At 44.5% G+C, this 15,361-nt stretch overlaps 1 protein-coding gene across 1 annotated transcript in view; it reads right to left on the bottom strand.

Annotated features, from left to right (window-relative positions):
- The window catches only part of polr3b (polymerase (RNA) III (DNA directed) polypeptide B), a 99,752-nt gene that overhangs the window by 10,910 nt on the left and 73,481 nt on the right, over nucleotides 1-15,361 (bottom strand). The window contains exons 20-23 of the mRNA XM_078219562.1: nucleotides 12,959-13,168; nucleotides 12,258-12,416; nucleotides 5,381-5,498; nucleotides 4,614-4,756 (exon numbers count right to left, since the gene is read on the bottom strand). Coding sequence (XP_078075688.1) covers nucleotides 4,614-4,756; nucleotides 5,381-5,498; nucleotides 12,258-12,416; nucleotides 12,959-13,168 — 630 coding nt within the window. The remainder of the gene's footprint in view (nucleotides 1-4,613; nucleotides 4,757-5,380; nucleotides 5,499-12,257; nucleotides 12,417-12,958; nucleotides 13,169-15,361) is intronic.

Genomic DNA, 15,361 nt, shown 5'->3' with positions numbered 1-15,361 from the left:
TGCAGGTAATACCTGCAGCAGATCAGAAAGGTCGAGGGTCCAATCACGTGATTGTAAATTCCCATGGATGGGGGAGCTTTGGGGTAGGGGGGTGGTGGATTAGTGAGGCCACTCAATGAACATCAGCCAAAAAGTGGGGCGGGGGGGGGGGGGGGGGTTAAAAACAAAACCCTCCAGTTCGCCAACTCTGACTTCAGGTTTAACAGGTGAATAAGCATCTTTGGGAAAACTTTACGCATCCTTCTTGTCTGGTGAAGTAAGCACAACTGTGAATAGACTGTGGAAAATGTCGACTGCGAAGGCTACAGAGAACCCAGTGTGTGTTGTTTGTTTTGTGTGAAAGGGGATGATAAAAGATGCATGAAATTGACACAGAAAGGCAGGAAAACAGAAAGAAGCGAGGCTGCTTCATCAGAGGCAGCATGGAGCCTTTGGTGAGCTGCATAACAATGGGATCCACATAGCCAAGCACAGATCCAACACAGCTGTGGGTTTCATTAGATGAAGAGACTGGTGACTAAAGTAAATAATTAACCTATTGTGATCCAGTGAAAGTGCTGACAGGGCTAACCCACATCCAAGGGATTTTAATAACATTTCCCCAATTTAATTGCACAAGTCCATTTTATTGCCTTCAAGGTTCAGATGCACCACCACTCGTGTGAAAAGAAACCAAACCCTGCAACAACGTTTTAAAAAAGCAATATGATTTTCAGCGGACGGTCAGGAAATTAAATATTTAAAGTAATACTCGGGAACGACTCAAGTCACAGCTTGTGATCTTATCAAAAATTCCAAAAAAAAACCCACCAAGACTGTAACTAAATGGAGGGAAAGCCAGAATTGCTACAAGAATCAGACCGTTTTGATCTCTGTATCTTGTTGTGCTCTGGCTTCTATTTAAAACATTTCAGATTATATTTTCCCACCAAATAAAGCAGCAAATGAGAGTGAATGCTAATTAATAGAGAAAGATTAAAATGCTCTTGTGAGCAGCTATTACGAAACAATTAGCCTTTCGGAGCTGCGAATGGAGAGAATGGGTTAAGGGCTTCTTTGCTACACAGTTTGCATTTACTGTTTCACTCCCAGATTGTGTTTGTGGGAGGCAATTATGTTCCATAAAATGGTAATGTAACTGTTTTGCATACTTAATTGGGAGGTCACAAGGTTACCAGTTCAGTACTTGTATCTGAACACATGCACTGCGGGACATTTTATAGCTGTTTGCGCCATTCACATTTCACAGCAATGTCACAATGACCGAGGAGAGTTTAAAAAAGGGGCTTTTTTTAAGAAAAATGAGTTGCACAAGTCAAAAGTTCCTACTGGAAATTGCAGGAGTGCTTAATTTTAAAAAGTTACAACTTTAAACTGGAGAAACCACCCAGGACAAAACATTTTAGGGTGATTTATTTATTTCCACACCTTATGCTGGGCACGTCTCTGATCACCCTCCGATGGTCAAATTCTTCGGGTTCGCGCTGCAGCAAGTAACTTGGTAATAATTAACACTGAGCTACTTTTAAAAGTTCGAAACACCATTAAGACAAAGGATTAGGCCAGTCATAAATCAGGAAGTTAGAGCACAAAGTAATTAGGGGTAAAAGAGTAATCATGGGGGATTTCAACCGTCATATAGACTGGGAAAAAAATTCACAGGAAAAGGTGGCGGATGAGTTGATGGAATGTTTACTAAATAGTCATAATCGAGGAACAAACTAGGAAAGGGGCTATCGTGCAACAAAAATGTATTTACTAACCCTGTAATAATGGGGCTTCTGGGAAAGAGTGACCATAATATGATAGAATTCAATATTGCATTTGAGTGATTTAATTAAGCTTGAAACTATGGTATTAAATAAAAATAAATCAAACTACTTAGGTTTGAGGGGCAAATTGGTAGGATAGATTGGGAAACTAGATTAAAAGATATGGCAGCTGACAAGCAATGGCTAGGATTTAAGTAACAAATCATTGCAAAGAAAAATACCAGTACATTCCTCTAAGGCACAAAGACCCTGTAGAAAAGGTGGTCCAACAGGCAACCATAGCTAACAGAGAAGAGTTACAAATAATATTACGTCAAGGGGGAGGCTTATATGGTGCCAAAAATAATTGCAAGCTTGAGGATTGGGAGCATTTTAGAACCCAGCAAAAGGAGGATCAAGAAATTGATAAGGAGTAAAAGAATGGACTAGAAAAAGACAAATCCCCCTAACCTACACAATTCTGGACACTAAGGGACAATTTAGCATGGCCAATCCATCTAGCCTGCACAAGTTCTCCCCGTGTCTGCGTGGGTTTCCTCCGGGTGCTCCGGTTTCCTCCCACAGTCCGAAAGACATGCTGGTTTGGTGCATTGGCCATGCTAAATTCTCCCTCAGTGTACCTGAACAGGCGCCAGAGTGTGGCAACTAGGGAATTTTCACAGTAACTTAATTGTAGTGTTAATGTAAGCCTACTTATGACTAATATATACATTTTATTTTATCTTTGGATTGTGGGAGGAAACCGGAGCACCGGAGGAAACCCACGCAGACACAGGGAGAATGTGCAAACTCCACACAGACAGTCACACAAGGCTGGAATGGAACCTGGGTCCCCGGCGCTGTGAGGCAGTGGTGCTAACCACGGTGCAAGATGGCTGAGGGGGAACCAGTGAATGTAGGATATTGGATTTTCAAAAAGCATTCAACACGGTGCCACACAGGTGGTTATACAAAATTAAGATTCATGGGACCAGTTTGGTCAAACAGCCTATTTCTGTGCTGTATATCCTGTGTAGTCTAATATATCTAAATTCTACTTAGCCACCTTCGCTTTGTATCCTTTGACACCCTACCCAACAAAAATCTAGCAACCTCAGCCATGGAAATGATGGTTGCCAACCCAGGCTGGACACATTCCAGGAGATATGGGTGGACATGACATCACGGAAAGCCGGCAGCACAGTGCAAGGGGGCAGCTCCTCAAAACTGGCAGGTCACCGACCCACTTGATTGAGAAACAAGTTTGACGTCTCAATATCTACTGGACAGAATGAATTTGCAGTCTGCTAGATTCAAAAAGTAGAGAAAACAATGGCTACTCACTTCATCAAATAGATATAAACCATAACGACCAAAACTTTTACACCCTGTGCTGTTCCCATCTTTTCTAATCCAGGTTATTAATGTTGATATCGCTCATCATCCCGGCTACTTCTAATCTGTTTTTTTTTAATGTGATTCAGTTTTTTTTACTCCCTCTGGAAAGCCCTTCACATCTGCACACAAATAAACCTCTCTGAAGTCAAAACTCACTGAAAAATAAATCAAGGGCGGCAAAGATTTTTTGCACACTAAATCTAAAATAGCCACAATCAAAACTGGTTTGTTTTGTAATTTTTTTATTCATTTACAGGACATGGGGGTCGCTGGCCAGGCCAACATTTATTGCCCACCCCTTCCTCTTGAAGTGGTGGCGGTGAGCTGCATTCTTGTAACGCTGCAGTCTATGTGGTGTAGGTACACCCACAGTGCTGTTAGGGAGGGAATTCCAAGATTTTGATCCAGCGTCAGTAAAAAAACGGCGATATATTTCCAAATCAGGATGAGCTTTTACTTCAGAGAGGTTTATTTGTGTGCAGACATGAAGAGTTTTCAAGAGGGAGTAAAAAAAACGGAATCACATAAAAACAACAGATTAGAAGTAGCCGGGATGATGAGCGATATCAACATTAATAACATGAATCGGAAAAGATTGGAAAAGCACAGCATGTAAAAGTTTTGGTTATTCTGGTTTATATCTGTTTAGTGAGGTGAGTAGCCATTGTGTGACTTGGAGGGGAACCTCCAGGTGGCGGAGTTTCCAGCTATCTGCTGCTCTTACCCATCTAGACACACACAGAGTGGCCCTGTACACACAGGCACCTGTAACTGGGATTCAGTGGAGAAAGCATGGATTTCTGACTGGGACCACTCGGAAGGGAACAGTCTGTGTTTCTGTGCACAAGCGTGCCGCAAACCGAGTTGGAGGATGCGTCCATGGGACACACTTCCCATGAACAGAAATAGTTGCAACGACACATTTGTACTGCGAAAACAGCATTCCAATCTCCTGGAATGCTTTCTTTGGTCACCGGGAGATTGATGCCGATTCCAGTAAGACACCAGGATATCCCAGGAGGGTTGGCAACCCAAATGAAAATTTCACCAGACTTCAAAATCCATGGGCGTAGAAGGGAGTGGCTCTAATTCTGAGGTTGTGAAATCTTGTTCTGGATTCCTTCACCAACATTCCTTTGTACCTACCCTAACAGATCCCCAAATCAGCCACTATTCTATGGAAATTAAGCCACATTAACACAACCTGTCCTCCCAATTTAGTCCTTTTAGCCATGGTACCGTTCTGGAGAAGCTGTGTTGCACCCCCTGGAAGGTTAATGTCCTGAGATGAGGCAACTGCGACTGATACAGTTACTCCAAATGAGGGTTGACTACAGCTCTGTACAACAGAAGAATCTCTTTATTGCTTCTGAATGCCCGCCCTCCTGTAAGCGGTTACTTATCTATGTTGTGTACAATGAGTAAAGGACACCGTGAACTGCACGCCACATGTTACCACCTTACCTTTCTGTCCATGTCGGCTGCTGAACTTATCACCAATCTCAGGACGTCGCGTCTGTCTCAGCAGGATTTTAATTAAGAACGCATCTTCTGAGTTTGATGAGATCATCACCTTCTCGATGTAAGAATCTGTTGCTCCTTTGTAGCTGTTACGGAAGCAACATTGGTGATGTTAGCAATCTGAGCTAAAGACCATTCCAGGATGGTTAGTCAGCTCCGCTATATCCTGTCCAGCACAGTATGCAATCACATGAAAGTATTTCATTTATCCCAAAGTGTTACGCAGCCAAAAGCAAAAGAGGCTCAGTGCGAGGATACAGATTACTCTCACTCCCAACAGGATTGGAGAGGGGGCAGCGGGAGGAACGGGGGAGTAACGCTACTCCAGACATAGAACAAAGAAAAGTACAGCACAGGAACAGGCCCTTCGGCCCTCCAAGCCTGCAGTGATCATGATGCCTGCCTAAACTAAAACCGTATGCACTTACGGAGTCCGTATCCTTCCATTCCCATCCTATTCATGTATTCGTCTAGTTGCCCCTTAAATGCCACTATCGTATCTGCTCCCACCACATATGCAGGGTCAAAAGCATTCATTGGCTGTGAAGCACTCTGGGCCATCCCCGAGGATGTGAAAAGCGCTATATAAATGTAGTATTTTCTTTTCTCTTTAATGTAAGAATTTTCCATCATGGATTCAGCCAATCAACATCCTTTTTCTTCCCCGAGGCACACTTCCAGGCATGACCGAGGTCGGTGTTTAAACCTACGTGATTGGAACGTCGCGGAACTGTGGCTGCTGAGATTGCGCGGTTCCCTCTAGTGGGGTCTGTGTGACCGTCGGCATCGATTTGTTCACCAGCACTTGTCTGTTTTCCACTTTCTCACCTAACCAAAAAGAAAAGTGAAGTGGAAATGGTTTCTAGTCATGAGCTCACACTGTACCATGGGATAAGAATGAAACCCTTCTAAAAATCCCACTGAGTGATTCATTGCAATTGACATCAATAAGACTTATTCTGACCAACAGAAACGGATAAACTGCATGTTTTAATTTAACACTAAGTTTAAGTTTATTTATTAGTGTCACAAGTAGGCTCACATTAACACAGCAATGAAGTTACTGTGAAAATCCCCTAGTCGCCGCACTCCGGCGCCTGTTTGGGTACACTGAAGGAGAATTTAGCACGGCCAATGCACCCTAACCAGCACATCTTGGCATATGGGTGGCATGGTGGCACAGTGTTTAGCACTGCTGCCTCATGGCAACAGGGACCTGGGTTCGATTCCCGCTTGGGTCACTGTCTATGTGGAGTCTGCATGTTCTCCCCGTGTCTGCATGGGTTTCCTCCGGGGTGCTCTGGTTTCCTCCCATAGTCCGAAAGACGTGTTGGTTAGTTGCATTGGCCATGCTAAATTCTCCCTCAGTGTACCCGAACAGGCGCCGGAGTGTGGCGACTAGGGGATTTTCACAGTAACTTCATTGCAGTGTTAATGTAAGCCTTCTTGTGACCAGCGAATAAACTTTAATAAAAAAATCTTTTGAGTGTGGGAGGAAATTGGAGCACCTGGAAGAAACCCACGCAGACACAAGGAGAACGTGCAAACTCCAGACAGACAGTCATAGAGGTTTACAGCATGGAAACAGGCCCTTCGGCCCAACTTGTCCATGCCGCCCTTTTTTTTAAACCCCTAAGCTAATCCCAATTGCCTGCATTTGGCCCATATCCCTCTATACCCATCTTACCATGTAACTGTCGAAATGCTTTTTAAAAGACAAAATTGTACTCGCTTCTACTACTACCTCTGGCAGCTTGTTCCAGACGCTCACCACCGTCTGTGTGAAGAAATTGCACCTCTCGACCCTTTTGTATCTCTCCCCTCTCATCTTAAACCTATGCCCTCTAATTTTAGACTCCCCTACCTTTGGGAAAAAATATTGACTATCTAGTTGATCTGTGCCCCTCATTATTTTATAGAACTTTATAAGATCATCCCTCAGCCTCCTATGCTCCAGAGAAAAAAGTCCCAGTCTATCCAGCCTCTCCTTATAACTCAAACCGTCAAGTCTTGGTAGCATCCTAGTAAATCTCTTCTGCACTCTTTCTAATTTAATAATATCCTTGCTATAATAGGGTGACCAGAACTGTACACAGTATTCCAAGTGTGGTCTTACCAATGTCTTGTACAACTTCAATAAGACGTCCCAACTCCTGTATTCAATGCTCTGACCGATGAAACCAAGCATGTTGAATGCCTTCTTCACCACTCTGTCCACCTGTGACTCTACTTTCAAGGAGTTATGAACATTTCCCCATGATCATTACCGTGGGCGGCACGGTAGCACAGTGGTTAGCACTGCTGCTTCACAGCTCCAGGGACCTGGGTTCGATTCCCGGCTTGGGTCACTGTCTGTGTGGAGTTTGCACATTCTCCCCGTGTCTGCGTGGATTTCCTCCGGCTGCTCCGGTTTCCTCCCACAGTCCAAAGATGTGCGGGTTAGGTCGATTGGCCATGCTAAAATTGTCCCTTAGTGATGCGTAGGTTAGAGGGATTAGCGGGTAAATATGTGGGGATGGGGCCTGGGTGGGATTGTGGTCGGTGCAGACTCGATGGGCCAAATGGCCTCTTTCTGCACTGTAAGGTTTCTATGATTCTATGATCTCTTTGTTCTGTAACTCTCCCCAACGCCCTACCATTAACTGAGTAAGTTCTGCTCTGGTTCAATCCACCAAAATGCATCACCCCGCATTTATCTAAATTAAACACCATCTGCCATTCGACAGCCCACTGGCCCAATTGATCAAAATCCCGTTGCAAATCGGAAATAACTTTCTTCACTGTCCACTATGGCACCAATCTTGGTGTCATCTGCAAACTTGCTAACCATGCCCCCTATATTCTCATCCAAATCATTAATATAAATGACAAATAACAGTGGACCCAGCACCGATCCCTGTGGCGCACCACTGGTCACAGGTCTCCAGTTTGAAAACACAACTCTCTGTCAGGAAGCCAATTTTGTATCCATTTAGCTACCTCACCCTGGATCCCGTGAGATTTAATCTTATGCAACAACCTACAATGCGGTACTTTGTCAAAGGTCACAGTGACCCAAACCGGGAATTGAACCCGGGTCCCTGGCACTGTGAGGCAGCAGGTCTATCATTAATCCAATAGGGAATTCAGGAGAAACTTCCTTACCCAGGAAATGGTAAGAATGTGAAATTCACTCCCACACAGAGTTAGAGGCAAACAGCGCCGATTATTTAAGAGGACGCGGGATAAACACACAAGATAGAAAGAAATAGGAGATGGTGATAGGGCGAGATGAATAGGTGGGAGAGACAGCTCATATGGAGGATAGACACTGACCAGCTGGGTCAAATGACTTATTTCTGTGATGTAGACACGACAAGAGAAATCTCATTAAAGCTTAAAAGCAGCAATCAACCTTGAAAAGAAAGGATTGCCAAACTGTACACAGGAAATAGGAAGAGGAGGCCATTCCGCCCCCCTGAACCTGCTCTGCAATTAGAACATAAGAACATAAGAAATAGGAGCAGGAGTAGGCCATCTAGCCCCTCAAGCCTGCTCCACCATTCAATAAGATCATGGCTGATCTGATAGTGGGTTCAGTTCCACTTACCCGCCCACTCCCCATAACCCTTAATTCCCTTTATGGTTAAAAATCTATCTATCTGTGACTTAAACACATTTAACGAGGTAGCCTCTACTGCTTCATTGGGCAGAGAATTCCAAAGATTCACTACCCTCTGGGAAAAGAAGTTCCTCCTCAACTCTGTTCTAAATTGACTCCCCTGTATTTTGAGGCTATGCCCCCTAATTCTTGTTTCCATTGCAAGTGGAAATAACCTCGCTGCTTCTACCCTATCCAGCCTCTTCATTATCTTATGTCTCTATAAGGTCTCCCCTCAACCTTCTAAACTCCAATGAGTACAGGCCCAGTCTACTCAAGCTCTCCTCATAAGCTAACCCCCTCATCTCCGGAATCAACCTGGTGAACCTTCTCTCTACCCCCTCCAAAGCTAATATATCCTTTCTTAAATAAGGGGTACTCTAGGTGCGGCCTCACCAGTTCCCTGTACAGTTGCAGCATGACCTCCCTGCTTTTATACTCCATCCCCTTCGCGATAAAGGCCAACATTCCATTTGCCTTCTTGATCACCTGCTGCACCTGCAAACTGAGTTTTTGTGATTCATGCACAAGGACCCCCAGGTCCCTCTGCACAGTAGCATGTTGCAATTTTTAATAATAGTCCAATTTACTATTATTCCTTCCAAAGTGGATAACCTCACACTTACCAACGTTATACTCCATCTGCCAGATCCTTGCCCACTCACTTAGCCTATCCAAATCTCTCTGCAGACTCTGTGTCCTCCACGCAATTTGCTTTCCCACTCATCTTTGTGTCATCTGCAAACTTTGTTACCCTACACTCGGTCCCCTCCTCCAGATTGTCTATGTCTCTGGTAAATAGTTGAGGCCCCAGCACCGATTCCTGCGGCATGTCACTAGTCACTGATTGCCAACCGGAAAAGCACCCATTTATTCCGACTCTCTGCTTTCTGTTAGATAGCCAATCCTCAATCCACGCTAACACTTTACCCCCAACTCCATGTACCTTTATCTTATGCAGCAACCTTTTGTGAGGCATCTTATTGAATGCCTTCTGGAAATCTAAATACACCACATCCACCAGTCCCCCTCTGTCAACCGCACTCGTTATATCCTCAAAAAATTCCAGTAAATTAGTCAAACATGACTTTCCCTTCATGAATCCATGCTGCGTCTGCTTGATTGAACCATTCTTTTCCAGGTGTCCTGCTATTTCTTCCTCAATGATAGATTCCAGCATTTTCCCAACTACGGATGTTAAGCTAACTGGCCTGTGGTTACCTGCCTTTTGTCTACCTCCTTTTTTAAACAGTGGCGTTACATTAGCTGTTTTCCAATCAGCCGGCACCTCCCCACAGTGGCTTTTGCTACCAAATAAACCTGTTGGACTTTAACCTGGTGTTGTTAGACTTCTTACTGTGTGACCTCCCCAGAGTCCAGTGAATTTTGATAAGTTACAACTAATGCATTTGCTATTACTTCTGCCGTTTCTTTTAGTACCCTGGGATGCATTCCATCCGGACCAGGGGACTTGTCTACCTTTAGTCCCATTAGCCTACCCAGCACTACCTCTTTAGTAATAGTGATCGTTTTAAGGTCCTCACCCCCTACAGTCCCATGGCCGTCAATTATTGGTATGCTATTTGTGTCCTCTACCGTGAAGACCGACACAAAAAACTTGTTTAAGGCCTCGGCCATTTCCTCGTTTCCCATTATTAAATCCCCCTTCAACAACATTTACTTTAGCCACTCTTTTCCTTTTTATATATTTGTAAAAATGTTTACTATCAGTTATTATATTTTGTGCTAGTTTACTTTCATAATCTATCTTTTCTTTCTTTATTGCTTTCTTAGTAGCTCTTTGTTATTTTTTAAAGCCTTCCCAATCTTCTAGTTCCCCACTAATTTTGGCCACTCTGTATGCATTGGTTTTTAATTTGATACTCTGCTTTATTTCCTTATTATCCATGGCTGGTTATCCCTTTTCTTCCATTCCTTCTTTTTCACAGGAATATATTTTTGCTGAGTACTGAGAAAAATCTCCTTAAAAACTCTCCACTGTTCCACCAATTAGTCTGTGTTCCCAGTCTACATTAGCCAACTCTGCCCTCATCCTATTGTACTCCCCTCTGTTCAAGCAGAGGACACTGGTTTGGGACCCTACTATCTCACCCTCCAAGTGTATTAGAAATTCAACCATATTGTGATCACTCATTCCAAGAGGATCCCTCACAAGAAGATCATTAATTTTACCTGTCTCATTACAGAGGACCAGATCCAAGATAGCTCGCTCCCTCGTAGGTTCTGTAACATACTGTTTGAGGAAACTATCGCGACAGCATTCTAAGAACTCTTTCTCAAGTCCACCGCGTCCGACTTGAGTTGACCAATCAATATGGAGGTTAAAATCCCCCATGATTATTGCTGTTCCATTTTTACATGCATCTGTTATTTGTTTGTTTATAGCCCGCCCCACCTTGAAGTTATTATTTGGGGGCCTATAGACCACGCCCACCAGTGACTTTCTCCCCTTACTATTCCTTATCTCCACCCTCAACGATTCCACATTTTGCTCCTTAGAGCCTATATCGTCTCTCACTACCGCCCTGATGTTATCCTTAATTAACAGAGCTACCCCGCCTCCTTTTCCTTCCTGTCTATCCTTCTGAATTGTCTGATACCCCTGGATATTTAGTTCCCAGTCCTGGTCACCGTGACCACGTTTCTGTAATGGCCACTAGATCATACCCATTTGTACTGATTTGTGCCATCAACTCATTCACTTTGTTTTGAATGCTACGTGCATTCAGGTAAAGTGTCTTTATGCTAGCCTTTATATGGACCCGATTTGTTAGTGCATTCTTTTGTTTGCATGCTCTGTCCCTTCCTGTGACAGACTGGTTATTCTTCCTCAGACCATCTCCTTGCACTGTGTTGACCACCTCCCTTCTCATGCTTGTCACCTTTTTTACTCTGCCTGAGGTTAGATTCCTGCCACCTTCTATACTCTCTGTTCAACTAGATCACGGCAGATCTTCCACCTCAATGTCCTCAAGGTGGTTAAGGCGGCACATGGGATACTTGCCTTTATTAACCGAGACATTGAGTACAAGAGCAGGGAGGTTATGGTGGAGCTGTATAAAACGCTGGTTAGGCCACAGCAAGAGTACTGCGTGCAGTTCCAGTCGCCACACTATAGGAAGGATGTGATTGTACTGGACAGGATGCAGAGGAGATTCAGCAGGATGCTGCCTGGGCTGGAGTGTTTCAGCTATGAAGAGAGGCTGGTTAGGCTGGGGTTGATTTCCTTGGAGCAGAGAAGGCTGAGGGGGGACCTGACTGAGGTGTAAAAAATTATGAGGGCCATTGATAGGGTGGATAGGAAGGAACTTTTTCCCTTACCAGAGGGGGAAATAACCAGGGGCATAGATTTAAAGTAAGGGGCAGGAAGTTTAGAGAGGATGTGAGGAGAAACTTTTTCACCCAGAGGGTGGTTGGAATCTGGAACTCACTGCCTGAAAGAGTGGTGGAGGCAGGAACCCGCAACATTTAAGAAATATTCAGATGAGCACTTGAAACACCACAGCATACAAGGCTATGGACCAAGTGCTGGAAAATGGGGTTCAAATAAATAGGTGCTTGGTGGCTAGCATGAACATGATGGGCCGAAGGGCCTCTTTTTGCGCTGTAAAACTTTATGACACATTTCCATTAAATTGTGTCATCAGCAAACTTGGAAATATTACATTTGGTCCCACATCCAAATCACTGATGGAGATTATGAATAGCAGGGCCCCCAAGCACTGATCCCTGTAGTTTCCACTTGTCACAGCCTGCCAGCCTGAGAATGACCCATTTATTCCTATTCTGTTTGATCCACACCAGTATATTAACCTCCAATTCCACTTAAATATTGCCACCCCCCACCCCCCGACCCCCCACCATCCACTGTGCTTTAAAAAAGCTAGTTTGTTCAACCTTCCCCAGCACGTCTCATCTTTCCTTACCTGGTGAGCAAATGCCGTCCGCATCTAAAATTTCATGCCTCCAAATCGGCTTCCGTGTAGCTGCATCGAGCATCGGACCCATGACCTTGTCAAAGGTTTGATTGGTGTAACGTTTAAGCGTACATTTTGAGTTCTTATACACCAGGCACCTGCCAAAACCTCGAGGAAAGATAAACGCAACAATTATTACAATCACGCCGCAATCAGTCAGCGCCCAAAGCTCTCACAGACACCAAAATCCCCTCGGAGGTTTGTTCCTGTGGCACTGACGGACTGAGAAACCAAAGCATGGGTGGGTGGGGCGGAAAGTGCGGACGGGGGTGGAGAGTGCGGACGGGGGCGGAGAACGCGGGCGGAGAACGCAGGCTGGGGCGGAGAGCGCGGGCGAGGGCGGAGAACGCGGGCGGAGAGCGCAGGCAGGGGCGGAGAGCACGGCTGAGGGCAGGTCGGCAATGGCAGACGGTCCATAGAATAAAGTGTCAGCTTTGGAAATTCCGATTAGCTCAGTTGCCTGGATGTCTGGTTTGTAAATGCAGAGCAACGCCAACAGCGTGGGTTCAATCCCTGAACCAGCTGAGGTTATTTGTGAAGGCCCCGGCTTGCCTGAGGTGTGGTGACCCTCAGGGTATTTGGGACTATGGCGACTTTACCTGCAAGTCCGGTGCATGCGCGCACTGTTGTGAAGATAAGGCTTCAAATACCTCTGTCTAAAGAAGCCTTATTTAGGACAAGAGCATCTTCAATATCATAACCGCTGTAGCTCATCACAGCAACTGTGGCATTCTGTCCCGCAGGTAGCTTTTCAAAATCTATCAGTTCGATGGATTTAGTCTTCACCATGGGTTTCTGAGGATAGGCAAGCAGGTACATGAGGGTGTCAATGCGATTACGCTGGTTGTAGCCTATCGTACCTGCAGGGACACATGAATAAAATATTACCAGTCTGCGTTCCTGAAAGCAATCCTACAGACCATTCTACACCAACGCCCTTTGGTGATCTCATTCCCAGGTGTATAAATCAAATCAGAATGAGAAAAAAAAGCAAAGTCCTACTCCGAATCAGGTACAAATAAAAGCTGATCTTTCCTCGGTTAGATTTAATTCAATAATTTTTACCGGGGTTTCAGTGTTTTCCCCCGAGTTATATTAGCCGAGTTCATAGATTTGTCTTTCGAATCACTTGCACTCAGGGAGTACAATAGCTGAAATTATCCACTTGTTGTCACCTACTGGTGTAAAATGTGTAGGGTGGCACGGTGGCACAGCGGTTAGCACTGCTGCCTCACAGCACCAGGAACCCAGGTTCAATTCTGGCCTCAGGTCACCGTCTGCGTGGAGTTTGCACACTCTCCCTGTGTCTGCGTAGGTTTCCTCCAGGTGCTCCGGTTTCCTCCCAGTCCGAAAGACGTGTGGGTTAGATGGATTGGCCGTGCTAAATTTTCCCTCAGTGTACCCGAACAGGCACTGGAGTGTGGTGACTCGGTGATTTTCACAGTAGCTTCATTGCAGTGTTAATGTATTTATTCACAAGCCTACTTGTGACACGAATAAATAAACTTAAAAGAAAATAGTTGATCAGGATATTGGAAAATTGCTGCTTAGTAAATTTGCACCTCAGTAGGAAAGTTTAGGGACAAATATGTCAAATGTAACAATTTCATTCTCCCCATGGCTTTATGATTTATTTCCAAAACTAACCCACTGAGGCCGGCATGGGGGTTTCTGAAGTGAGAGCTGGGGAGCCCTACCAACATTTTTTCAAAACCCTGAAAAAATCCTCCACTTTGGCTCCCGATGGACTCTGATCGGTACACAACTTCTGAAACTTGCCATGAGGAAGGTACTGTGAATGCACCTCGATCCTGAACAAAATACGAAATTTAAAACAGCAGCGAAATAAATAAAAACCATCAGCAGTTTCTGCGGAACTTGGGTCAGTGCAGAATTCCTCTTCAAAACTCACAATGAAGAACATCTCAAAACACAAATCTGCAAATCTATAAGCTGAAGTGAGAGCTGCTTTTTCATGTTAGTACCTTACATTAAAGTGACCAATTAGAGTACATTTTACTGCATTTAAGAGGAAATGTTTATAGGGGTTTCCCCTTCCCCATTGCGCTGCATTATTTTCCTTCAAGAATATATCCAATTCCTTGTTAAAAGTTATTATTGAATCATCTTGCTCCCACTCCCCTGTCAGACAATGCATTCCAAAGATTGTAACAACCTGCTGTGTAAAACAAATTCTTATCTTCCTTTTGCCAGTTTCCAGGAGATATACAGTGGTAATGTCACCAGACTAGTAATTCAGAGGCTGGGGCTAACACTCCGGGAACACGGGTTCAAATCCCACCATGGCGGTTGGTGAAATACAAGTTCAATTAATAAATCTGGAATATAAAGCTAATCTCCTTAACAGCGCTTGAAGACATTGTTGTGAAAACCCATTTGGTTCAGTCTAGTCCTTTAGGGAAGGAAATCTGCCATCCTTACCTGGTCTGGCCTACATGCAACTCCAGATCCACAGCAATGTGACTCTCAACTGCCCTCTGAAATGGCCTAACGAGACACTTAATTTAAGGGCAATTAGGGAATGGGCAACAAATGCTGGCCTTGCAATGACACCCACATCCCATGATAGGATAAAGGAAAAAACTTTTAAATCGTAGAATCTCTACAGTGCAGAAGGAGGCCATTCGGCCCATTGAGTCTGCACCAACCACAATCCCACTCAGGTGCTATCCATGTTACCCTACATATTTACCCTGCTAATCCCCCTGACACTAGGTCAATTTTAGCATGGCCAATCAACCTAACCCGCATATCTTTGGAGTGTGAGAGGAAACCGGAGCACCCGGAGGAAACCCACGCAGACACGGGGAGAATGTGCAAACTCCACATAGACAGTCACCCGAGACCGGAATGGAACCCGGGTCCCTTGCACTGTGAGACAGCAGTGCCAACCACCGTGCTGTCCCTAAATCTCCCTATTTATTCCATAAAAACCTCATGAAATTTTGAGGATCTTTATTAAATCTCCCCTTAACCTTCTCTGGTCCAGTCTCCACATAACTGAAGTCCCTTGTCTCTGCCATCATTAAGTA

The sequence above is a fragment of the Mustelus asterias genome, chromosome 9 (genome assembly GCF_964213995.1).
Source record: "Mustelus asterias chromosome 9, sMusAst1.hap1.1, whole genome shotgun sequence".
Classification (NCBI taxonomy): Eukaryota; Metazoa; Chordata; class Chondrichthyes; order Carcharhiniformes; family Triakidae; genus Mustelus; species Mustelus asterias.
Note: the sequence above shows the minus strand (reverse complement) of the source record. Positions and strands in the feature narration are given on the sequence as shown.